The sequence below is a fragment of the Heliconius melpomene genome, chromosome 17 (assembly GCF_056956725.1).
Source record: "Heliconius melpomene rosina isolate 202511_hmr_F chromosome 17, ASM5695672v1, whole genome shotgun sequence".
Taxonomy (NCBI): Eukaryota; Metazoa; Arthropoda; class Insecta; order Lepidoptera; family Nymphalidae; genus Heliconius; species Heliconius melpomene.
Genome location: NC_140405.1, coordinates 10,859,629 through 10,886,193, shown reverse-complemented (window position 1 = coordinate 10,886,193; position 26,565 = coordinate 10,859,629). Strand labels below are relative to the sequence as shown.

Here is a 26,565-nt window from a genome sequence, read left to right as displayed (position 1 = left end):
GTTTAGAAATAAAAAATAATTTATTCTAATAAAATTTGTTGAAAGATGAAATGTGAGAATTAAATTAGATATTGGGGGAGCTTATAGATAACAATATAACTATATTAGACTAGTCTTAAGAACCGACAATAATGTTGTTGATTGGAATGTGTATGAGCTTGACGAAGAAACCAATGAAACCCATGATGCAGAATCCTATGGCTGTTGCAATTGCAATCTTCTGGAATTCTGCAATAATAAGAGACAACAATTTAATAAAATTATAAACTAATATTGTTATATTTACTAATGCTAATATATATTTTTATGCACATGCTATTACAACACTGTACTTTATTTGGCTAACGGCAGCACTTTTTACAACTAAATTGTATAAAGACAATATAACTGTATATACTAGACATTATTTTTGGTTAGGAATATTGAGCTGGAGCAGTAAATGCGAATAGAATACTGTACAAGGACCCCAGAAGGCAGTGAGCTCAACAGTATAAGTATTTATATTTACTGTAAATTTTCAATTTCATTATAATAAAGTACCTTATTACAATAACAATAGTTTTTTTCACTTCATTATAATACAGGAGATAACAATATGGTGAAGTGTCAACTTCTATTTTGCAAGTGTCAAGACATTGAAACATAAATGCCGCGGTTAAAAAACAATATAACTTCAAAAAAAATATTTCCAATAAAAACATGAAGAAAATGTTATTTATGACAAAATCTGTTATTTGTTAAACTATTCTGCTTTATTGTTTACTGTCTCAAAATATTTAAAATATTGCTATAAGCAATAATAAATTAATTAAACAGACCATACATAATACTTTAGTTTAAGTTTTTTAGTTTAATTCGTTTTTTAGTTTAATTCGCAAAAGATCGTGCAAAGTGGAGTAGGTTAAGTAGGAAGGCAGACCCTGGTAACAGCCGGGATTAATGCCAGGAAGAAGAAGAAGAAGATACATAATACTTTAGTTTGTATGATAGAGTGTCAAGTGATCACCACCAGGTGACCCGAGCGCTCATTTGCCTTGTCATTTTCAAGCAACACAATGGTTCTTGGTTCTATTTCACATTAGAGAAATTAATAATTCAATATTTACTATTAGTGATCAAGCAAATAGTCAATATTTCGAATTTGTTTAGAAAGTGGAGAATGGAAAATTTAAAGTGTAAGCTTCTATTAAGTTTAGAGTTCTAAAGAGCCTAAAAAAATCTAAATTAAGCCATTATTTATAGAAAGTGAGTGTCAATATAATATAGATCATGTTTTAATAGATAGATAGAATTGAGAGTATTATAATTAAAATGCATCCAACTTGTGCCAAGACAGCTGTTGTAATTACTTGACAACTATTTTCTATTTTATACATATTTTTAAATGAAAACTATATTTACAATAATATCGTAATATACTATATAAAAACATCTAATCTTAAAACATGGTCTATGTCCACAAACTGTCTTATTTACAATCAATTATCAATCTAATAGGATTTATTCCAGAACAATCCTGTTGAACTAAATAAAAAAGAAACCTACCCTTTCTGTCTGGTTTCGTGCATCTTCTTACTAATCTGAGAGAGTCCTTGGCGAATTGCTTACCAGGCTCAACAAATTTGGCGATTTGGTCCATTTTCTGAAAAAATAATTATTTTTAGATGATTATTTATAAACTAAGGGCACGTATAATATTTAAATAGTTAAAGAAGCTACACAGATACATACCGTTAATTTTCTATTATTTACTGCCACAGAAATATAGCGATGTATTAAATATTTGCCTCACAAATAACAACGCTGCAATTTTCACTAATAAGAGTCGAACAAGAGTGACAAGTAAAAGCAGCGGACGTCAGCCACGTTTCGACGTTGTACGTCACGTCATCACAAATAAGATCGGATACATTAATATATTCGTCTTGTATACCACACTGCTACGCTTCAAAAGCTTATAAAAAATAAAAATATAATATTTTACTAGACAATTGACAAGAATATTTGGAGTAATTAAACACATTTTTTTTCAATTGAATATTCTACTGCACTCGATAATTATATAATTAAATTATATTTCAAATATTCTTAGTTAAATAATAAGATTATTTTTAAATATGCTAACACCAAGTCAGTTCTGTCAATTTGCTTTGTCTTGTCATAATAAATTGGAATATGTAATTGACAGAAAAAAAATAAAGTTACGAGTTTGTTTGCATACATTTTCACTGAAATAAATAAAAGAAAATATTATGTGTTAGTTTTAAAACGTGTACTTTTATATTTATAATTGAACATAGACATTTATTATAAATTAAGTGATAAGTAGAAATACTTTACATAATGTATGCAGTGGAGAAGAAATACGAAATCGAAATGAAACTTAAGAGGGTGATTTTCTATATATTTTATTTATATTACGTGAAAGTTTTATTTTCACGTCTTTTCTTATGTCTTGTTGCTATTTATTTATGGATTAAGTTTAGATATGAATTTTTAAATGATCTATTGGTTTAGTTTAAATTGGGGGCGTTATCTGCTTAATTTACCAGGAAATGACGAACATCCAAGAATTGAAAGCAGCAGCAAAGAAAAGTTCGTCGCTTGCTAATGATGTGTGCAATGTTTTGGGTGCTTGTGAACAAAGGCTCCAGCAGTTGGAGACTGCTGTCCTGCCTTTGTATGGTGATACTGCTAGACTTCAGCAAATTCATCATAGTAAGATTATTCTAATCAATACATAGTAACATTATGAAGATTATAAATGTTTGGTTGAATGCTCAGGAATACTGCGTCAAATTTAAAAAATATTTTTCAGTTAAGCTATAGCCTATGTTAGAGTATAGTATACTACATCATGGTAATTGTTTATTGTAACCTACTATCCCTGCAATGTTAGTTACCTTGGATTGGATGTTAGTTACTTTCAATATGTCATATTACAGTTAGTTGCTGTTTTCACTTGACCACAAAGATAAAGTCACATGTGAAAACTAGTTAAAAAGTAGACACAGCTGAAAAAGTAAAAATAATAAATTTTATTTTCATTTTTTTTTAATAATTCTAGATATGGAGGGAACAGTGACAGCTTTAGATCATGTAATTAATTACTATATGGTGTCGAGAGAGCTGGCAGATCTTATCCAGGCAGGACCTCATACTGGGACTATTGAATCTTTAAATATTTATCTTGAGGTTGGTTATATTACTTTAAACATTAATTTGTTATGCAACAAAATTGGTTGTATAGGTGAGGCCAGTCTGAGTGTATTAACAGATTCCCTCTACCTTCTTTGTTGTTGGCTTTTATTCTAATATTGAATAAATTTGTGACAGTTTTAATAAGGGCCAGTTAGGATAATTTTAACTGTTTCTTATGTTCATAATAGTGATATGCAGGTGGAGTTAGACTTAGTTCAAATTGGTTTTTGTAAAACCTTATTAAAATCAATAATGTCTATAATTTTGTACTTCATCAATCCTGCCGTATTTTATATTGTGAATCAATTTTAATGTTATGTTTTATATTTTTAGGCTCTTGATAAATTGGCAGAGGCACAAAATTATTTCAATAAGAACAATCCCCAAAGTGTGGAATTAGAGAATATTGTGAGTATTTTTGTTATTTTAATAAATTAAGATATTTTAAAATGTAATATAAGTTTGCTACCTTAATTACAATTATTTTAATAAAAAAAAACATAAAGCTAACAGCAGCAGCTAATATATATCATGTGGGAAGGCTATCATAGTGCAATGAAACAGTGTACATCTGTAAATATATATGTAATGGTGGTTATTCTGATCAGGAAAACTGCATTGTTTAGTCTAGATACACACAATGCTGAGTGTGAAAGTGTGAGAGAAAAACTATATATTGTATTAAAAAAAACTAATATATAAAAGTAAACATATAAAGAAATCTCTTCTAATTACATTTTTATCACTTATATTTTTGTATAAGATTTTACTTTAAAAAAAGAGAGAGAGAGAGAGGAGTTTTGTATATTTTGTATGGATCTATGTAACAGAACTATTTTTAATATTATTAATAATCATATATTTTTTTATTTTTAAATCCAATTCTTTATCTAGAATCAACTATATAATGCTGGAGTATTAAAACTGGAGAATGCTTTTGAAGAGCTTCTAAGTCGCAATACTAGGCCTCTGTCACCAACTGCTTTGATGGATATGATTGCTTTAGAAGAAGGTTGGTATTTTTTTATAAAAAACCTCAGCGGGATTTGAACTCCTGCTTATCACAATTATTTTTTTGTTGTTAGCATTAGAATTTATAAATTTCTAGATACAATTCTAAAATTATTATGATTATTTGGCAACAGAATGCTGCATATTTTTTTTTGTCAAAATAAGAATGAAATCAAATACATATTATGTATATATATTTATTTATTCAGGATCCTTTTAAAAACGAAACGATTTAGTGTCTCATATGATTACTATACATATAAAAATAATTACAGACTCCAGCGTAGAAAGCGTAAGCGTAAGCGTGAGCGTTAGCGACAGCTCCACAAGCGTGGCGCTCGAGGCCATGCGCTCGGCGGCGGCGTGGCTCAGCGCGGCAGGGCGTGCGCCGGCCGCGGCGCTGTTGGCCGCACGCGGGCCCGCCGCGTTAGCTTCGCTCGTCGCTTTTAAAGACTATTTGAGATCCCGCTCGATGGGCGCCTCACCGCTTATGGTGATTATTTCTTTTTTATATTTTGTATAATTGGTGGGAATAGTTTTTTTTCTGCTGATCACTTTTTATGACAAAATCACCTACAAAATATTTATTTATTTTTCAGAGAAGTAAAAATATGCTGCATCGTACCGACAGTACTCAACGAAGAACTAGTAAAATACAAAAAGTGTAAGTGCTACAGTAATAATAAGTTTTTAATATAAGTACAGTACGATCGACGAATCGTGGTCTAAAGTTAGTCTTTATAAAATTTTGCGCACTCACGAACAAAATAATCAAAAGTAAGGAAATTTCTAAAATCTAGTTTGTAGACTATCTTATTTTCAGTCAGTCAGTCTTAAATGTATTTAATTTAGGTTTTAATTTTTTTTATTTAATTAAAATAAATTAACATTTTGTACTTTCTTAACCACTCAAATGGAAGCCATCGTAACTTTTCAACACTTTGCGAAAATGGAGTAATATTGTCTTTTATGTGACTACGAATATGATACTTGTTATGTCATTTTCATATACAGATTGGAGAAACGTGCAATCAACATAATGATGAAGGCGTCTCAAACGCTCGAGCAGTCCACCGGACTAGCCATTGGTCCACGGCGATCTATTAATGATTCTTGTAAGTTATTTTCTAAAATAATTAACAAATAAAAACGATATAATATTTTATAAAATTTATTAATCATATAGCAATTAATTGATGAAGTGCTATAAAATGAGCTGTAAAACAATAAATCATGAAATATAAAATAAATAGTTAATTAAAAAAGTTTTTTGGTCCTAAATTCGAGTATCTCTAAACGTCTTAAAATTACACTGCACCTACTACTATAAATTATATCATATATTGTATTCAAACAGATGTAGCAGAAGAATGCAGTAGCGCGGCAGACGAGCGGGAAGCTGAGGCGGCGGGGTCGCTGGCCGCCGCGCTTGCCCGGCTCGCGCGCCGCGAGCAGAGACACGCGCTCGGCCTCGTTCCCCTGCCGCGACTGTCGAGCCTACTGGCGGGCGTCATGAAGGACTGCTTGGCGCTCTTGGGTGAGTTGAATTCAGAATTATATTTATATAATATAAAGTGTGTTTTGAATTTGGAATTACTGACGTTTGTGATGAAAGATATTTAAAATATGTATTAATATGTGTGTTTCATTTAAAATGTGTAATGATTGTGATGGTGAGCGTGATTGATTGGTGTGAATCGTAAATTTTAAATTGAAATGTATTTAGAATTAAGATAATTAAAAGGTTGTTTAGTAAATGGTATATGGTTTGGAATTCGTCTGGTCAAATGAAATAACTACACATGATACAATCTAAGTGCGAAGAATAACCCTTATCTCAGCTATCCTACATTGCACAAAAATTATTAACTTAATATAATAAAGCCTCCTAATATATATTTTTCTTCATTCAAAGAACTATCCAACAAATAATATTTTTTTCAATTCATACCACTAGTTCTTAAAATTAGCCTGTTCATTCAAATTAACTCATTAGTTTTAAAATATTAGTAAAATGAACACTAACATTATCAAAATTCATTTCCCAGCATCAGAAGTAGACCGTGTATGCACACGCGCGCGTCGCACGGCGTCCCGCTGCGGGGCGGGCGCGGCCGCGGTGTGGGCACTAGCTGCTAAACTGCAACGATTGCAACCGGAGATGCAGCGAGCCTTGCACCCTGCCTCGCCCGCCCCGTATGCGGCCATTGTGAATGCTTGTAATCATCATGTGGGTATTTTTTTATATTTTTATTTTAAATTCTTATTACAGATTTGAAAGTGTTTTTTTTAAATCGAACGCAAAGTTAAAACGCCGTGGTATCAAGAAGGTCTCCCATTAAGACATTTCATACAAAACTTTGCCACTTTATACCGAATTCTCGAGGCATTGCGTGTTTTGTGGCGGAACTCAACATCGCGCTCTTCCTCGATACCAAAGCGCGGAAATTAAAATATTTGATATTTCATTCCCTCGAGTGGAAATGGAATCCACAACCCACATGTTTACAGTTGCTGCCCCTGCGCCATGACAACCTCAAAGATTTCTTATTATTTGTGATTGTTCTGTCCCCGGGCGCAGTGCGTGCGCTCGTTGGAGGAGTGGGCTGAGGGAGTGCGCGGGGACGGCGCGGCGGGCGCGGTGGACGGCACCGTGCACCAGCTGGCGGCCGCCGCGCTCGCCTACTGCCACGCGCTCGCCGACCGCGCGCACGTCATCGGTGAGTCTTGTTCTACTAAGCCTTAGCGCGCACTGGTGACTTTTGTCACGGTGACAATAAATTTTTTGTCACTGAAATGTCACCATACTTTTCGCGACTGCGCGCACTTGCGATGACAGTGACGAAACTTTTTACATTTGATAAAATGGAACTCGAAGAGATGGTTGTCTGTGCACTTATATTAAGAAATAGAAAAAAAGGCAAATGTAGAAAATATTGGCTTTCAACTTTTCATTTGTCATAGAGCAATGGCCTCAACTCAATTTCGTCAATCAGTATTGTCATTGTCTATTTTATTTTCATGAAAACACACGTTTTGCCTTGGTGATGAGCTTGACGCCATTCTTGAAATAAAAATTCGGTGCTGCAATGCAACATGCTGTTGTTTCATGTTTATGCGGAAGACGACTAGTATGGAAACCGCAAGGGGGAGGTGACATTTAGTTGCTAATGCGCGCACGGGCATACAAATCTATGGACGCGGTGACAGTTGCGTCACTGGCGTGTTGCCGTCCTCCGCGGACAAAAAGTCACCCAATTGTCACGTATCCAAATGCGCGCACCTTCATTAAGTGTAATGTACACGGTGACAGTGACGCAACAGTCACGGTGACAAAAATCACTAGTGCGCGCTATACCTTACTGCTGGTGTGTTATTTGTTTCATTTTATATGTAACGATCGAAGTTATTTAAATTACTATTGAAGTTAGTTTATTCAAAGTTTGAATATAATACAATTATATTTCATTTTACAAATATAAATACAGAAACAACTATATGGTTAAAAGTAATTATAAAAGAAGATAATCATGTAAAACAAGCTACTGAGTATAAATTAATAAACACTTGTAATAATATTTTAAATAATTTTAGCAAATTAAAACATAATATTTGCGTCGTATAGGTCCGGCGCTGTCTACGGAGGCGTGGTACGCGCGCGCGGCGGCGCAGATACCCACCGTGCACGACCGCAATGCGCTCATGCTCGCACTGTACATGCGTATGTATGCACACACAGTAACACACACTCGCGCACACACATACGCACGTATGCGCGCAGGATCGGAACTAGGAGAGTTCAATCTGCAATGTCAACTACACGTGTGAACACATTTTCACACGTGTGATCACACGTTTACTATTATATTATTTAACTGAGCTGAGGCCAAGCGTGTGACTGTAAACTTGACTAGTTGTGTGTTCAATTCCTACTCGATGAAGTAAATTATTATTTAGTTATATATTTTTTTCTTCACTCTGGTACCAAGGCAATAGCGCAGCGTCGAGAGCTGCCACTCAACACGCAATGCCTGCTAAATTCGATGGGAAATATGGAATGGAGTGCCTTAATAGTAGTTTCTCCCTCTAGGACTACAGCATAAAGCTGGAAATAAATACATTTTTTTAAATTTATACAGGCAAGGTGCTAGCGCAGTTGAATTTAACGCTTCGCAACAAGAGCGAGCAATATCCAGACGCGCTCAAAGCCATATTTTTACTCAATAACACGTTATATCTATTACAAGTATGTATATTTGAAATATATATTTTTAGAATTGAGTAATACATTTTATAATCATGTTCATTTTTTTTTGCATTTTTGCATTAAAATAATGGTTATATTATTGATATTTCCTTGAAAATTTAATCTATTTATATTTTTTATTATTTTTAATTACTGTGGTTGTATTTAACTTCTATATTAAAAAAAATAATTTTTACGTTTGTTGGTGATTTTTCTCAGCAAAATTTTTGATTCAAAAATATTTTTAAAGAATACCAATTTTCTTATTAAAATAATGGAATTATTCGTCGTTATTCGTCAAATATATATAATTATGTAAATACTTAGTAATTTTGAAACTGTTTTCAGGGTCTCCAACGTAGTTCCCTTCTGGACGTGTTGTCGCTAGCGGAACCCGACTGCGAAAAGAACTACCGCGATATGATACAGGACTATAAGAATGCTTACCTACAGAGGTATGTGTACAATGTATCAAACATTTAATGGAAACCAGGGAACGGAGTGGCTTAACGCTTGGTATACTCTATCCTATTCTGCTATGCGGGAAAGTGCGTGAAGCTGCTTTTTTTAGAAGAATTTTTATAGTTACTCAAATATTAAACAACTTGAAATTATTATATGAATTAATAAACAATTACTATGTATGTAATATTTCAGTTGGAATAAACTACTATCACATCTGATCTTGGAGGAGCCGCTCCCCGCCAAGCTGAGGGACAAGGACAGGCAGATGTTGAAGGATAAGTTCTCAGTTAGTATTGTTTAATTTTTTTTTTGTTTCATGCTGTATCCCGCATGTAGCAGGGTATGCAGTAGGAGCCTGGGAACCTAGTGTTAAGACACTCTGTTCCGCCAAATTCTTGTATTAAGTGGCATGTGGCATATTAAGAGTGAGAAAATTAAAATATTTCATTCATTTAATTCCCTGAGGAGGAATCGAACCTACAACCGTTGCGTTTACAGTTGAACGCAAATTACAAATTTTGATTAGAATTTTTAAGTTAATTTTATCATTTTAAGAACTAATATTTTGTAAATGCTTTTTACTTATTACAGTGGTACATTTGTGTATTTTTAAAATATATATAAAATACATAATTTAATACAAAATGTTTCCAAAAGGCGTTCAACCGCGACTGGGAAGAATCGACTCGTCTCCAACGCGGCTACAGCGTGCCCGACCCAGAACTAAGGGAGTCACTCAAACGGGCTAATAAACAAGCAATCTTACCTAAATATGATGCCTTATATGAAAAAGCTGCCGGAACGGCGTTTACTAAGAATCCAGATAAATATTTGAAGTTTACGCCGATACAAGTTAGTTATAAATCAAGATTACACTATTCTCTTATTCTCTTAGTTACCCTAGGCTTATTGGTTCCGTAATTTTAGTTTGTTATTTAAATAAAAAATATCAAAATATAGCATCTCTCTGTCTTTATACCATGAAATAAGTAAAAATGCCTTGGAAACTTGCATTACACTGTACTTGAAGGCCAAATATTTATTTAAATTTCCATTTACAGATCGCAGCACAATTAGACGGCTATTTTGATGAAGCAGCATAAAATAATGTAATGTGCATACGAAAATAGGTGCTTATTATAAAAAAAAATATTATTATTTATTGTATAGTGTATAATGTTTAATAAAACACAATATGTTACGTTTAAATATTGTTTATTTTTTTTTAATATTTAGTTCTTCTTTTTGTTGTTTCTTTTCCTTTTGGGCCACTGTAACAAGTTTGATAATATAAATATAATTGCGTATTTTCTTTCCGACAGCTATTCTTAGAAAACTAATAATTAAAAAAACTATTATTTTCATTTATATGACTATTATATAATAAATAATAATTATCTATAAAAATATTTATATAGAATGTGCTATATTATCATTAATTTTTAATTAAAAAAGGTTAAAGCAAAATATTGTCACAAACAAATAAAACACTATATAAAATATACTAATATATTATCTCGATCAATATAATACTATAAAATACGTTAATATATATAATAAATTAGATTATCTTATTTCACGCTATTTCCAAAGAGGAGATTAGAAAAAAAAATTTTTTTGATAGTCTCTCCAACATAACAATTTTTATATGAAGCGGTCTCGAACCAGCGACCTTTGCCTTCCAATCTCTTTATCATCGAATAAAAATCTATTTATTCATACCTTAAAAAAGTCAAATAAAAAAAAATACTTGCTATTTTTTATTGAAAACACTAAGTAGTTCAGTAGCCTTTGAGTCTCGTTCAGTAGTTTTTAAGTGAATCCGTTCAGTTGTTCTTGATTATTAATCAAAATTTGAAAAATATTGCCAATTTTTATGATTATTTCGCATGAAATGTTTATATAATATAATATGTATGATATTAGGGCTTCATCTAACGTATAATAAAATAATGCATTTAACTTGTCTTGTATTCTGTCAGTTAAGTCAGTAAGTTGATAATTTCCAATGGTCAATCTTTAATAATTTACTAAAAAAATATGTCTTTATTGTTTAATACACTAAAGCACAAGTCTTGTAATTTTTCCACAAGAAACAAAAAAAATCTAACTAAAGATCATTTTCATGCACCCGAACCTATTTATTCTCTTGTTACAAGTAAAACCTAAGTGGTTGTAGGTTCGATACGCAGTTGAAGCCCTAATTTACGTTTATACGTTACGTCATATAAGTATAAATGGTCGCGGGTACCCCAACCTGGCCGCTCGCGCCGCCTTGCTCCGCCTCCAGCTAATAAACAGAACGCATTTGACTACTTTATATGTATATATGTTTTGTGTTTGCCTTTGTTATAGGATTTTGATCTACCATATGGTACCATACAGTATATAAGTCTTTATATTGACAAACAGACAATTCGATGTTTTTTATATATATATTTTAACAAATTTTGAAGTTTTAATGTGTACCAACATATTTTATTAGAACATAATATGTTTAAGGTACATTAAATATATTAAAAGAATCTTGAATTTTTTAAACAAACAGACAAAAATTAAAAACATGCTTAATTTTTTTTAATTAACACAATAATAATAAAAAAAAAAAAACTCCATCTGAATAAACACACACCATACTTAATACCTCTATATTCCAATGATTGCTTACAGTAAAATAAAATATAAAACACTAAATTTTTTTTAACAGTTTTACACTGTTATTCCATACTTGGGAAAGAAAAATACTTATTTAGAAAACGTAAAAAAATTTCCACGTAGCGGAATTAGAAGCCGCGCTTTATGAAAACCGTCATACGACGGAATACGTCGAGATTCTTATGCGCTGGTTACAATTTATTTATATCGTTAGCGCCTCTTTCATAAAATATAAAAAAAAACGCAAATCCATAGTTTTGTTATATAAAAAGAAAATAATTGAAGTATAATATGGTTATACGCCGCGCTTTGTCTCGACACTAGAGCGAAAAACTGAAAATATGTTATTTCCTCAAGTAGGAATCGAACCCAAAATCTGTCACGTTAACAGACACATGCTTGTGCCTCTGCGCCACGACTGGCCTCAGAATTCGGCGGAAAGTAGGGAATAGAGTGTCTTAACAATAGGCTCCCTCTGCCTACAATGCTAAATATATCGAAAACCCAAATCAACGTCAATTGATGTTACTTGATGTGACTCCCTGAAGCGTTGTAATCATTCGTCTTTGGTATCTTTTTTTATAATATAATGACCTACCATATCACCTACTACCTCAAAAAAGACTAAAACAGTATGTATAAAGTAAATTAATAATTAATATTAGTATGAAAATATAAATTAAAATAAATATTTTATTTCCTCGGGTGGGGATCCAACCCATAACCTGTCGCGTTACATTCAAACACTTGTGTTCCTGCGTACACTGTACGACTGGCCTCTCATTCCTCAATTTTATCATAATATATCCAAATCATAGCATATGATTATATATGTGCGGGTGGATGAAAGAGGGTGAGAGAGAGGTACCGTAATGATTGATAAAGAAAAGTATAAATAGTACATTCTAAGTTTAGCTTTGAATATTTGGAGTATCATAACCATGTAGCCTATTGTAAATAATAATAAATGACATTACTGCACTTTTTAATATTTATTTAAATTTATATTTTCATTTCTTCGCCGTGGTTTCGAGGCCACGCGCAGCGTTAAGCGTCCGCCCACTCAAGACGCAATGTCTCCAGAAACCGGCGAAAAATGTGTGTGTCTATGTTTTTATACTTTTAGTTGCTCCCAAACTTTAATATCTTTATTTAACGACCAGTCCGTATCGTCCGTATAACATAAGAGGGCGATGTTGGGTACAATAGCAAAAAAATGGCAGAAAAATTAAATGTTGAAATGTTGAAAGTCGTAAAACTATAAAATATTAGGAATGAATAGTGTTAGTATTACGATATATTGGGATATCTTTACAGACCATCTTTATTGGTTTGAATCTGGTTTATACTAATGTATCTAATTATGAACAAAAACTCGCCTATAGTAGGGTAGGGTAGTAATGCGACGATTGTGGGTTCGATTCCCACTCGGGGAAATGAAATTCTCTTCAGAAACGAAAACATAAGCAGAAGAAAAGCATAAATGAAGTACTATTTGATAAATAAACACAAAGTCTAAAAACTGTTTGGTAAAGAGTAATTATTATTGCTAATCTCCGCTAAACGTAATCTGAGGTAACGGCATAATTTCTTTGTAACGAAGTCACAATTAATAATTAAATAATTATTTTACTGTTTTACAGTACAATAATAATCAACAAATGATCAATTATTAATATTCAATTGTTAATTTCAATTACAATTTGCGCAACTATGCGTAAAGGTATAGGAAAGCCAAGGAAAAGATAAGCAAAGGTATACCTTTTTTCGGAGGAAAAGATAAGCAAAGGTATAGGCAAATTACCTTGAGGGCGCGCGGCGGCGTGCGCTGTCGTCGCGCCGGGCGCTTCTCGTGCTTCTGCGTGACGTGATTTTCCCGGGGAGACCACGCGCACGGGAGTTGTTTACGAACTCTACAGATTAAATAGGTTTTTGACGGTTAAATTATTAATTAAAATTATCTTTGTAGCATATTCTTGTAGAAAACTGATAAACATTTATAGTTTTTGTATATATACTTATAATAAATCTGTAGAAAAGTCGTTTCTGTACATTGAAAATATTTAAAAAAAATTTAGCCAGGGTGTTAAAGGATAACTAACAGAATCCATTTCCAGCATTTTTGTCTGTTTGTCTGTTTATGTGTACACGTATACACACAACAAATTTAACTTTTATACATAAAAATTATAAGTAACTCAGAGACGGTTTTAGTTTTTATTTCATTGTAATCGCTTCACTCTATCAAAAGATATAAGTATTTTAGTTTAGCGAAGCCGCGAGCAGGTCGCTTGTATATACTAAATTTAAGTTCTCTCTGCGTTTCGGACGTGTATTGTTTGTCCGTCACTCAGTGATGGAAGAGTTGTATATGTATGTATGTATATATATATATATATATAAACTGATTTTAAACAAAAACAAAATGAAAATATGTCTTTAAAATCTTAAAATACGTCTTTAGAATATTTCAATAATCTACAGGATGGAAGAGGCAGCGCTTCTTTTACTGAAACTGCATATAGGGTAAAATATTTCAAACCCAGAATTTAAAAAAATAATCAAGGTACCTCAACGGTTTGGACGTAGGATTTTTTTTACATTTCACGATTTTTATCCACACCTGTATTTCGTGTCACGCACGTATGCGACGTTCCCGTTTTTACAGGTAAGTGTGTGCGTGCCTATGTTATACTTTACAAATGGCGTTTTATTTTAAAACGATAATTTTATTATTTATTTTGTTTGAAAAAAAAACTTTTTCATTTTTGAGATTTTTTTTTTCCAAATTATATTAGGCTTTTATAGAGTAGTTAAAACTGTGGTTTCATTTAAAGTGGCGCTGACAATTCCACCTGTATACAGTCAAATTTTCATTTAAAATGTCCCAAATGTCCTTTATTTTTATCTTTATTCACTCTGAATGATGACTCTAACTATGATTCTATCTGTATTTATTTATATTTATAACTAGCAGACCCGCGAACTTCGTATCGCCTAACAGTCGATTTTTTTAAATATGTATTCTGCTATTAGCGACACCGGGTCAGCTAGTAAGATAAAAAAAATAAAAACTTAAATCATTTTTAATTCTTATAATATTCATTAAAAATTATGATAAAAATAACAATTTCCAATATCTTATTATGATGCCTACTTATTATATTTTATTTTATTTTTACTTATTCTAAATTCAGTTTCATTTTCATTGTAGTACTTTATGGTACACGTTATTTTTTGTTTGGTTATCTGGCGCGTAAACAAACAGAGCAGATGGTTTTCCAACACGGGAACAGGTAACATACAATAGACCATGCGAGAAACATGAGTTTTCTATATTAATACCACAAACACTTAATAACTGCCCCTGGGATTTGTTTATAGTCATTGCGAAAGCAAGCCGTACTGGAAACTGCTGTCTTTTATGCTCGAATGGTATGTCAGTCGAAATCATTGGGATGCCCCGCATCATCAAAAAGTCTTCTCCTTTATACTTTCCTTTCAATATGATTGCTTCTATTACGTTATTCATTATTTTTTATCGCTAATCGTATGCCGTTACAAAGTTTCAGTTGGTTAATATTTCGCAACATTATAACTACACATCCAAGCTTTAATTGAAGGTTGTGAGGCAGCAATCCTGGCTAATCAAGTGAATTTAAAAATTCCGGTGGATAGTTCACGACATCATCTTCATTAGTTGCCGTATCAACTGACATATGTGTCCTTATTTTGCCAGGAATGCCATCGTGTGTTTGGCAGCCAGTAAAGCTCTTTCGCTCAACCAATTATGGAATAAATAATCAGCAACATTTCAGCAACATTTGGAAGCACTTTATGAATGAGTTCATCTTTTGATTACGTTAACTGACAAAAACAATCAGGAAAGGTGATGCAGCCAGTCAGCGCATATATAGGAAGTTTGCCATTACCAATATCAATGAGTTGTTTAGAGAATATGTATCCAGATTGATCATTTTGCAACATGACACGCATATTCTTGCTTAAATGTAATACCTTGACATGTTTCCACAATTTGGAGGACTTTAAACATGAATTCAGTTCATCAGCTTGCATTGAACGTGGAACCACTGGCAATCCTGCTCCTTATAATAAAATCATTGCGCCACCAAATTGATTGGCAAACTGAGTTTTTACAATAACCTTACAATATTGGCAAGCTGAGTTCATAGGTCCAATAGCAACACAGGTGTAGGCACTGTTGGCATCAATTGATATATCGTAACAAAAAGCAACTCGATTCAAATTTGCACAATTATCATATCAGTCAACTATCGTGCCCACGTTCATTGCAATCTTCACGTTCTGGGCAGTACGATTAGATTCTTCTGCCTAAATTTGTCCACCGCCTTATAGAAGGCATATTTAGTAAGTCACAAATACACAACACTTTATTAATTTTATAAAATTTGTGGCTTTTAAATTTAGTAATATAGACGCACAATGAGACGTTTACATTTCAATTGACATCTTACCATAGAAATATTGACAAATATTGACATTAATAGATTGAGATCCCAGGGCTCCCAGACCTTCATCATTTTAACAAAGCTGAAATTTTGAGGATTGATAGTCTAATATGTACTTATGACTCTCTAACTTAAAAAACCATCAGAGATAGTGTCAACTTAAAGCACACTTCCAGTTGCGTTAAAGTAGAAAGTCTCTTTTTTTTCATTTATTTATGTACCACACAAGAAAGAAAGTACAGAAAACTTATGATAACAGAAAAAATGTGTACAATGGATAACTTATCTCTAACAGAGATCTCTACCAGAAACCCTTGAATGTAAGGGGATGTTAAAAGAAATGATTCGGGTGCGGTATTTTAATATAATGTTAATAATAATAATAAAGCTACATACAAATATACATAATATTAATCAATATTACTATACCTACATAAATATATACAATGACATAAAAGAGTTGAAACAGAAAAAGAAAATTATTAAAAAAAAGACAAAGCGACTACTAAAGATTCTAATTGAGTTTTAGAAATGTTGTTTTAATTTGATTTTAATAGTATTTAAAGATGGATTGCCCGACAGTATAGAGTTAGGTAGTATGTTCCATAAGCGTACTGCTTGAACTGTGAAGGATTTTTCATATAAAGAGGTATTAAGTATAGGGCACTCAAGTTTTCTTAGAGTTACACATGAATGTACAAGTCTTTCACTTGGAAGTGTCAAATGAAAACGCTCCCTTAAGTAAGGAAGAGAGTTTTTATATATGTTTTAAAGTTAAAAATGTATACTTCACATTCTTCCACGTGGACCTTTACTTCTGCCAGACGTCATAAAGGTTCTTTAAAATTGGGGCAAATTACATTAAAGTAAATCTAAAATTTAAAATATATTTCCTATAATCCTTTTCTGTGAAAACGGTAAAACTCTGGAATATGATTCCTTCAGACATTCGTCACTCCAAATCCCTACTTATATTCAAAAGTCGTCTAAGTATTTTCTTTCCTTACAATAATTATGTATTTATTTATTTGCAATACAGTATGTATGAATGTATATATGTATGTATATATGTATATATGTGTATATCTATATGTATGTGTCTATATGTATTATGTATTGTATGTATAGGTTTTATATTTATTAAGTTTACGTAAGCTTTGCACCACATTTTGACCTCACTCTTAGATGTATCCTATCCTTGGTTTAGTTGCCTGGAAGAGATCACTTTTAGTGATAAGGCCGCCTTTGTGCATTTTATGTCCTAATACATTCATCGTAAGTAATTATTGTAAATGTGCAATAAAGACTTTTATTATTATTATAATTTTTTTTTGTTGTGGTTGATATTTATAATACGGTACTTTTTCAGTTATAAAGTTGTATTGGAACGCTAGATTTTGATGTATAATGGCCGCTACTTGGTCGTGACGATGTTTATAGTCGCTCTGGGCTATAGACTTACAGGCACCGGTTATATGCTGTATTGTTTCTGAACTACTGTGGCAATGCCTGCAGATATCTAAAATGTTTGGTTTTCGGATTATATATTTCAAATAATTCTTTGTCTCTATTACTTGGTCTTGTATGGCAAGAATAAAACCTTCTGTCTCAGGGAAAAGATCACCTCGCTTCAGCCAAGCGTTCGACGTAGTTAAGTCGACATGTGGCTGTTGTAAGTCATGGCGATGTTCTTCCGTGCAGAGATTTCTGGTTCCATTCTGCTATTTTATCACTGTTTAGAGTTATGTTTTCATTGATTTGTTTATTTCTATCTTGAAGGTTAAGTGGTGTCAAGTGTTTGTCAGCTGTTACAATGAATTTGTGCAAAATTGATTTCTCTGATTGTACATAAAAAAATTCCTTAATGATGCGATTTGGCTATTATGTAAATTGGTAATATCAATAATACCTCTGCCTCCTTCTACTCTGGGGAGAGTAAGTTATTATTATTATTATTATATTATTTACGGACTATTTCAAGACCCCTCTAGCCCCAGACCCTAAGCAACCATATCAATCCGATGGCTTTATCATTTTCCCAAAAAGCGATTTACCGTTATTTTTCTCTACCTCTGTAAGGATCCCATTTTCATGTTAGTGAGTAAGCATACTATCTTAACTACATGTAAGACTATTAGTCCTCAAAATTTCAGCTTTGCTAAAATGACGTCGGTCTGGCGGCTCTGGGATCTTGGGCTATAATATTTATACGATATAACGTCACTCAATTTTGTCTTCCAGGAATCCAGCTACTAACATTTAAACTTTATAGTAGGGTATTAAAGTCCAAATTGACTTTTAAGTAGATATTAATACGAATCTTTTGTATGGGAATATAGAAAAGTCATGTTTTTGGACCTTTTCTGGTAATTTTTTATTTTTTTCTGTCCGTTAGAACCATCCTCGTACTTCAAGGAATATTATAAAAAAAGAATTAGCGAAATCGGTTCAGCTGCTCTCGAGATTTGCGCTTAGCAACACATTCAGCGATTAATTTTTATAAAAAAGAAGATATTTCGTATATTTTATTGATATTATAAAATTACTTTTGCCTCGTTCCAGAGTGAGGTAATAAAAATATTAAATATTTAATTTCTTCAAGTAGGACTCGAACTCAGAACCTGTCGTGTATATAGTCGCGTGCTTGTGCCACTGCGCCACAACGGGCCTAAAAATTATAAGAATGTAACATTTTTTTTCTGTAATACACATATATGTTACCGATTTATGGATTTTTTTAAAAATTTTTATTTGAATATATTTACTTAAATTTATATCATTTGGTGTTGAACCATTTTAAATAATAATTATGGTATTACGTAAACGCCAAAACAAATGTTTATTACGTAGAATAATTTATTTTAAGACGACTGACGAATTATATGTAATAAAGTTTAGCTGGGTGACTGGGGTTCCACATTGGATCCAATTTTTTTTTATGTCAACAGAAAATGCTCATCACGTTGAATAACTTTTCCTAATTCGTTGTATTGATATCTCTTATAGATTAGGCGGGCTGCTAGGGTCTCACATCAGGTATTCGGACTATCAAAATAAATTATAGCCTATATGTTGCCGAAGACTAATAGCTATGCAACAAAAGAAGTTTCATTTAAATCTGTCCAGTAGTTTTTGAGTTAAAGAGTCACAACAGACAGACAGACAAGAATTCCAAAAATCATATTTTTACCTTCTATTAGTTGTATTAAGTCCCCCTGAAGTGTTTTTTTTAGTTTATATTCAATGTACAGATTTTACCCCCCTTACAGTTTTATTATATATATAGATATATAGAGATAGATATAGATTATTAACTCTGTATTCTAAAGATACAAAATAAATATAAAGTTTAATATATATATATATAATGTTAAAATATACTTATTTTTTAATTTTTGTTATTATGTGGGCCGATCCCGGCGGCACTGCAATGCCGGGCCGACCCGTGACAGGAGTGGAGCGAGCCCCGAGCATCCCGTCAGCTTACAAAAATCAGTTTAATATACTGGTCCCGCGGTGCGGGAACTTTCAGATATTAAGCTGAAAAGAACAGATACTACACTTTGATCTTAGCCAAAAGGCCGAGAAGCGATAAATAAATTTCAGAAAATTTTGATCGTCATTAAACGCTAGAACATTTAGCCAGCGCGATTCAGAAATCGGCATACAATGCACAGCGCCATCTATGAATGACCTCAGGGCATAAGTTTGCCTACAAATATATAGCAATTTATATCTATACTTATAACAAATCAGAATCAAAACAAAAAGTATTTTAACTGACTTTCAAAACAATTAATCTATTGTTTATTAATCAATCTCAATTAATTAATTTTCGATTTGACATTCGATTAATAATTGTGAAATCGATTTTGATATTGGATTATTCGATTCGATTTGCATAATGGGTAATATTGCATATTACAGTTTTTTTACAAACAATATTATAAATCCTTACCCAAATCAATAATTTATCATTTAAGGCTGTTTCTGAACGAATACATTAAATTATTCATTGACATCAACACATTTGACTATTAGTCAATTTTGTTTATTCAATGAATAATCATGTAGTTCAAGCGGGCGAAGCCGCGGGCGGGCTACTAGTCAGGAAATAAATCCATTAAATGAAAGTCAACAATTTATCAGACTACCCCAGTGCATAACAAGACACTATCTGGCTGATAAGATTTATCTATTAATATTTAATAAAATACCATGGAAAACTACTGAAAATGTGCCAGAGTCGAACATTTTTAACCTACACATGTTTTAATTTTTTTATCGTCCACACACTAGAAAATCAATAAAAAAGGGTAGCATATGAAATTCATAAAAGAAGATGTTTATATGAAATTAATATGACTTTATATGACGGCTGTGAATTTGAATAAATTAATTATTAGATTACTGCAAGGTGTTGGAGACGTGAAAGAATCGTGAAAAATTAAAGAAATTATTTTCATTTCCTCGGCCTGGTAATAAGGCAAAGCGCGGAGTCGAGTCCCGCCACTCTGCACACTATGTCTTGAAAATCGAATGATGTATGGGGAACGGAGTATTTTAAAAGTAAGTTCCCCCACCTACCCTGCTTTATGCGGGATACGGCGTGAAGCTAAAAAATAACTCACTTGTGATATGGCAACAATATCGGTATTAAAACGGGTGGTGTTCTCAAGTGCTTCGCTTCATCAGGTTCCACTAATTGCGTTGAATCAAAATCTAATACAAATGATGAGTTTATTGAAGGCTTTGACACGTACAGTATTGCGTTATCGCCGTGAGATGGCTGAAAAACGAGAAAAAAAAAATGTAAATTTTATCAATAAGTGGTTAACAATTTGAATAATGGTTATTTTGTTATACTACATTGAGAAGTATTAATATTAATAATATATGTACTTAATTCTAATTATGTTTAAATGACTGTTGACAATGTTTTCCCATAGAAATAATACTATAAAATATCTTACTTCATGTCTCAACACGTAATTGCCAGGTATGAATCCCTGCAACTGATTCATGGCTGTATGTAGTATATTACTAATGTCTGGAAGTAAATCGCCATGTTTCGATTTAAAACTTTCGTATTGTAAATGTTCGAAGAGTGCCACTTCACCTGTAACGCCATCTATACGAGCTGAAAAAATATTAAATATTTATAATAAATATTTTTTGTTAATTATAGAAAAGCTTTTAATAATAAAATGTTTGTTTCTATACAGCCCTTTTAAGTTCAAATCCTATTTGGGGACATTTTATTCATGATGTATATGGTCACGCGATTTATTATAATTTAACATTAGCTATTTTACAACGAAGAAATAAACAAAATTAATGAATTCAATCCAACAATATACAATATCTACGAAATTCTTATCATATAATATTTTCAGTTTTATACCATTAATCAAAGTAACATTTTTCCTTAAAAGCAAAGATAAAGCAAGACTTCGTAGTTTTTCCTTCGATTGGGCACTAGCCCCCAACTCCATTTGGTACTCAAGAATAGGTTCTAATAGCACTTCACCGTTTTTATCCTAAAAGAAAAAAAAGCAATAAATTAGATATAGATAATTAAATTATTTTTTTATAATATTTATTATACCTAAACAGTAATTATTATAACTTACCCGTGCTTTATGAGAACAATGTATAATAATATTATAATTTTCATCTGTCGTTTTGTTCCGCACCTGCCATCTTTTGAACGATCTCGGTGGCGGTCTCTCAAACATGGTATCTAAATATATAATAAAATCTAAATTATAAATTAAGAAAGAAAGAAGAATTATATATCTTCAATATTATATATTTTTGTGGAAAGAGAATATAAATAATGGTAAAAATTAACATAGAAAATATAATACGAGTTTACAGAGTGTTTTTGTCATCACCACTTTAAATGAAAACACAATTTTAACTACTCTATAAAAGTCTTAATGCAATTAAAACAATAGAGATCAAAAACTAATTAGGTAATATTAAAAAAATACCTTTACATGTACAACTGTAAAAACTAATTTGATCTTCCTCACTCAATTTCCTTGTTTTATTATTTGTTTTATTTTTCTTTTTATCTTCATTCTGTTCTTTTGTTGCTTCAGTCTCTTCTTCTATATCAGTGTTAAAGAAAATATCAGTACATATTTGTAAATATATATATATATATTTAACGCTCATTTTTTATTCTAGGAAAACTAACATAAATAAAAATTAATACAATGATCCCCCATTAAAAAAAATAAACGTGCAATATGTTATTTCAAATGTAAAACAAGGCAATATAATCATTCCTTTGAGTGAAAATCGAAATCATTAATATCAGATTTTCATTATTAACATCAGCATTTATTATGGGAATTCTACATACCAATTATACATAAGTTGTCATCTTCATCAGAAGACGTATCTGACACATCTGTCATATTTTTGTTTGACGTTTCTTTTTCATTGTCATTGTCATCGGGATTTTTGTAGTGTAGTTTGTATTTTTCTGTTTTTCTGAAAAAAATACAATAAATATTTAGCTATTTAAAGTTAACACATAGGTTTTACTTAGTTGTAAATTGGTGAATAATCGAAATTTTATGTTACTTTAATAGAATAAAATAAAATATAAAATTTACAAAAAAATTTAATTAAAAATTATAAAATTATTATTTTTAACATATTTGGTAAGCTATAATGAAATAAGAACTAAACAGAGGTACATATAAATGTAAATCCTAAATTTATTAAGGAAAAAAATATATATTAAAAATATAACTTACGGTATCAAAGTATGTACTAACAAATGCTTAAAGGCCTTATAAGTTCTAATTACAGGCGGTTCCCTGTTGATACTAAATTCGTCACCCAAAACCACTACATTGGTTGATTCACCATCTGTTACAAACAAAAAAATACAATACAATACAATACAATCTCCTTTATTGCACAAAAACAACAAAATTTTACACAATTTATATACAAAAATGAACAAAAACATGTACAATAAGGCGGCCTTATCGCTTGAAGCGATCTCTTCCAGGCAACCTTTGGTTGTTGGAATTGTATAAAAAAGAAGGTGGTGGGTGGTGCATTAAATACTATTATTTTTTATGCATTGTTTGTAGGGTTTCATACTTTTTAAAGAAAAAATGAACCCTTATAAAATAGTCCCTCTTGTACTTCTGTCTGTCCGTCAAGACCCATTATTTCATTAACACTTAGAGATCATCATCATCATCATCATCATCAGCCTTTCCTCGTCCACTGCTGGACATAGGCCTCTCCAATGGCACGCCACTGAGCTCGGTCTTCAGCTCTTCGCATCCAGCTGCTGCCCGCTACTTTGTGAAGATCGTCACTCCATCTAGCTGGAGGACGTGCTACATTACGCTTGCCAAGGCGTGATCTCCACTCTAGAACGCGCTTACCCTAACGGTCATCGGTTCTGCGGCAAATGTGACCAGCCCATTGTCACTTCAGCCTGCTAATCCTTTGGGCTATGTCGATAACACTTAGAGATATCGTGTTGAAATTCATCTACGGCCCCATGATTTTTTGATAAAAAACTTTTTTTTGGTCTCATCTTGCTATTTTCCGTATACAATGTGAAGTTAAAAATGTACTCACCAAGTCCAATAACAGGCAAAACTGACACAGTCAAGTCCCAGTGTCTATCTAACTCCATTAGACATTTGAGTGAATTTTCACTTGCTATGTATTGACAGTTATTGTCAAAGGCATACTGTGCTAGTTCCCTTTGGACTTCCGTTAATGGTAGTATTGATACAGATTTTTCATCTAAAATAAAGAAAAAAAATATATATTAAAATTTGATCATAACAGGACTCGAACCCGCGCGCCTTGGGCCTCCAGCATAAGATAAAATATAATTAAATAATAAATCAACTTACTAGGTAATACAAATCTACATGGATGCTTGTTACAGGGTTCGGGAACTGAACATTGTTTCATTATAGTTAGCATCCTTTTAATATCACGGCACTCTATTTGCGGCAGTAGTTTTACATCAACCTGTTAACATTTATATGTTTTATATGTTTTCATTTTATTATTAAAATGAAATATATTTTAATTAAGGCCAGTAACAGCGGTCGGGCACAAACATGTAACTGTAAACACGACATTTAACCTGTAAACATAACCAATATGTTTATTTCTTCTTTCTGGTCAGGAGGCAAAGCAGTGTTGAGTTCTACTACTCAGAAAGTAGGTAAAAGTGTCTTAATGGTTTCAACGATTCCTCGTGCATATCCTGCTATGTGCGGGATATAATTTGAAGCTAAAATAAAAAACACAACAAAAATTATCTTAAAGAACTTACATTTTTTATATCCCCACTTGAAATCATATCAAACTCGTTGTTCCTTGTTTCCAGGGGTATTTGGGCAGCCATGTTGTACATTTTGGGGTAAGATTGCATTTCATTCTCCCTCATTTTAAATCTTGCGTCATAAACATGTTCAATGGGGGGTTTAGGTCTTAGGGCCCGTGTACAGTGTACTGTAGTCCATTGTGTTTTAGCCCATTCTAGAAATTCTTTTTGTTCTTTCTCATATACTGGTTTTAGGTCCTTCAAAAATACAATAACAAAATGATTTCTTTGGTTAACTAAAGCAAAATAAATACAATAAAAAGATATTGCAATACAGAAACAAAGAAATTATATAAAACATATTGTATTTAATTTTGACATCATAGTGGCAGTTCTCAGGATCTAAGTCTATGCTTAAGGACTAATTTTGAGTTTTATTTGCGGGGGAACTATTTTGAGTTCCATTACTCAACATGGATTGGCTCAAAACACAGGCAGTGCATGGAGAACTTCCTACCTGCCTAAAAATAAAAAAAACCTAATGGTTTTTTATAGCTTTAATGTCACTAACCGTAAATGCCTTGTAGTCATTTTTAGTGGGTCTCGCTAAGAATTCTTCAGGTAAGACATGAGGATTTTCCATACACAACACTTTCAGGCACTGATGATGTTGAAATGAAGTCAATGTAGATAGTTTGGGATATTGTATGTTCTTCGGCATGCAAGGCACAAACACACGGAAGGTTCTGTTAAACTGAAATTATATAAAATTGAAGATGGATAAAATTACTATAAGTTTACAATTCAAACTGGGGAAAACAGTTATTTTCATTCCATTACTCTAGTAATAAGACAAAAAGAGGTATTGGTAGATGTTCCACCCTCAATATGCAGTCTGGAAATTGGGTAAAAAGAACTGAGTGTCTTAACACTAAGCTCCCTCTGCATACTCTGCATATACGCAGGGTGATAAAGAAGCTGAAAAAAAAAGTTAATTAGCATTAGGTTAGCTGAAACATTATTTATTAGCTTACATTTTCTTTTTTAGAAAATACTTCATCCCAATTAATATTTGGTGGTTCATCTTCAGAGTCACTTGAAATCATTGGATCACGGAATTTGTTACGTAGAATTTTTTCTGTAATACTGTTCTCAAAATCATTTTCTTTTAGAAAATGAATATCAGGTTGAGAATAACACCTGTAACAATTAGAAAAATATGTAAGCTTTGGAAATAAAATATATACTGATGTACAATGTATCAATCTTGCATTCCGTCTTTTCTTCATCTCTTTCAAAAAAAAACCGATATAAAAGTAAAATAAAAGTATGAACCATACCAATCAAATTGTCTGATGTGCTCCATTATTTAGTGGACAACTAAAACCGTTTTTCTATTTCTTACGATACAAAACTTAAAAACTAAGAGATATCACAGTTATATACTTATATTTAAAGTAAAAATATATTGTTAAAGTATTAATATATTAATCACATGTTCTTAACAAAATAAAATTTAATTTCGCTCTTTTGAATTCAACTCTCGTATGACTTTGACATTTGAGTTTTGACATATAGACAGTGATGTTTCTTTCTACCAAATGTGGTGAAGCTAAGAACCGAATTTAAAATTATCTATATTAAATAAAATCATTATAAGTATTTATGTGAAACTGAAAATGCTGAAACAGTCCATCAACAATAATAAATACTTCATATAATCAACAGTTTATTTTTTATGTATTATTAAGATGAATAACAAATCATTATCATGTTCATAATGTGCCTATTTATGTTAAAAAAAATCAACTTCATATCATCCCGTACACAGCAGGGTAGGCACAGGGAACCTAGTGTTAAAACACTCCCGTTCCCCAGTTTCCGCCGAATTCGCCGTTGAGTGAGTGAGTGGAAATCTTGTTTTATTTATAAGTAAGTCACAGTAATAATTTATTTATTTTTAAAGAAACGCAATAATAATCACAATCTCTTTCTTCATTAAATATATAAAAACATAACTTAATATACTTAAACGCAAAAACAGCGGCACAACTTACTTTCTTGGCTTGACCTCACAGCCTTCATAACTTATCCGATAGTTATTATTAAATGCATCAGTAAATATTATTAAAATACCATTACAAGAATCAATCTACCTTTATCAGAGTGAG

At 32.0% G+C, this 26,565-nt stretch overlaps 3 protein-coding genes and 1 non-coding gene across 7 annotated transcripts; 1 reads left to right on the top strand and 3 right to left on the bottom strand.

Annotated features, from left to right (window-relative positions):
• Nucleotide 1: 1 nt before the first annotated feature.
• On the bottom strand, nt 2-1,893 carry LOC146530253 (protein transport protein Sec61 subunit gamma). Its single transcript, XM_085199857.1, has 3 exons — nt 1,732-1,893; nt 1,546-1,642; nt 2-228 (listed from the first exon to the last, which is right to left on the bottom strand). The coding sequence occupies exons 2-3, from the start codon at nt 1,637-1,639 to the stop codon at nt 116-118; spliced, it is 207 nt and encodes a 68-aa protein (XP_085055983.1). The 5' UTR covers nt 1,640-1,642; nt 1,732-1,893; the 3' UTR covers nt 2-115.
• Nucleotides 1,894-2,162: 269 nt separating this feature from the next.
• Exo70 (exocyst complex component 7) lies at nt 2,163-10,132 on the top strand. The gene is made up of 17 exons (XM_085199855.1): nt 2,163-2,391; nt 2,553-2,718; nt 3,068-3,195; nt 3,535-3,609; nt 4,096-4,213; nt 4,488-4,705; nt 4,812-4,876; nt 5,227-5,327; nt 5,570-5,749; nt 6,261-6,442; nt 6,794-6,932; nt 7,838-7,933; nt 8,352-8,458; nt 8,807-8,913; nt 9,116-9,209; nt 9,581-9,775; nt 9,985-10,132. Exons 1-17 carry the CDS (start codon nt 2,344-2,346, stop codon nt 10,024-10,026), a joined length of 2,061 nt encoding a protein of 686 aa, XP_085055981.1. The 5' UTR covers nt 2,163-2,343; the 3' UTR covers nt 10,027-10,132.
• LOC146530250 (uncharacterized) lies at nt 10,122-25,959 on the bottom strand. 4 transcript variants are annotated; one of them, XM_085199850.1, is made up of 16 exons: nt 25,735-25,959; nt 25,429-25,594; nt 24,966-25,148; nt 24,404-24,652; nt 23,973-24,093; nt 23,689-23,859; nt 22,842-22,956; nt 22,442-22,572; nt 22,065-22,184; nt 21,702-21,811; nt 21,473-21,608; nt 21,042-21,208; nt 20,700-20,857; nt 13,383-13,491; nt 11,146-11,213; nt 10,122-10,194 (listed from the first exon to the last, which is right to left on the bottom strand). In XM_085199850.1, exons 1-16 carry the CDS (start codon nt 25,758-25,760, stop codon nt 10,149-10,151), a joined length of 2,076 nt encoding a protein of 691 aa, XP_085055976.1. In that variant the 5' UTR covers nt 25,761-25,959; the 3' UTR covers nt 10,122-10,148. The 4 variants fall into 4 exon arrangements, with proteins under 4 accessions (XP_085055976.1, XP_085055978.1, XP_085055979.1 ...); XM_085199852.1 differs by having other exon boundaries at nt 11,175-11,213; XM_085199853.1 differs by having other exon boundaries at nt 11,181-11,213.
• On the bottom strand, nt 19,469-19,661 carry LOC146530251 (U2 spliceosomal RNA). Its single transcript, XR_014878975.1, has one exon. It is a non-coding gene; the product is annotated as a U2 spliceosomal RNA (small nuclear RNA).
• Nucleotides 25,960-26,565: the final 606 nt, after the last annotated feature.

Bases quoted from the DNA above. Each gene is read 5' to 3' on its own strand.
- LOC146530253 (XM_085199857.1), bottom strand. From the start codon at position 1,639: ATGGACCAAATCGCCAAATTTGTTGAGCCTGGTAAGCAATTCGCCAAG. The intron at 229-1,545 runs GTAGGTTTCTTT...TTATTATTGCAG, and splicing joins CACGAAACCAGACAGAAAGG to AATTCCAGAAGATTGCAATT.
- Exo70 (XM_085199855.1), top strand. From the start codon at position 2,344: ATGTATGCAGTGGAGAAGAAATACGAAATCGAAATGAAACTTAAGAGG. The intron at 4,214-4,487 runs GTTGGTATTTTT...AAATAATTACAG, and splicing joins TATGATTGCTTTAGAAGAAG to ACTCCAGCGTAGAAAGCGTA. The intron at 4,877-5,226 runs GTAAGTGCTACA...TTTCATATACAG, and splicing joins ACTAGTAAAATACAAAAAGT to ATTGGAGAAACGTGCAATCA.
- LOC146530250 (XM_085199850.1), bottom strand. From the start codon at position 25,760: ATGGAGCACATCAGACAATTTGATTG. The intron at 24,094-24,403 runs GTAAGTTCTTTA...AAATGTTAACAG, and splicing joins CAAGTGGGGATATAAAAAAT to GTTGATGTAAAACTACTGCC. The intron at 13,492-20,699 runs GTGAGTTATTTT...TTTAATCTGTAG, and splicing joins ATATTGTTGCCATATCACAA to AGTTCGTAAACAACTCCCGT.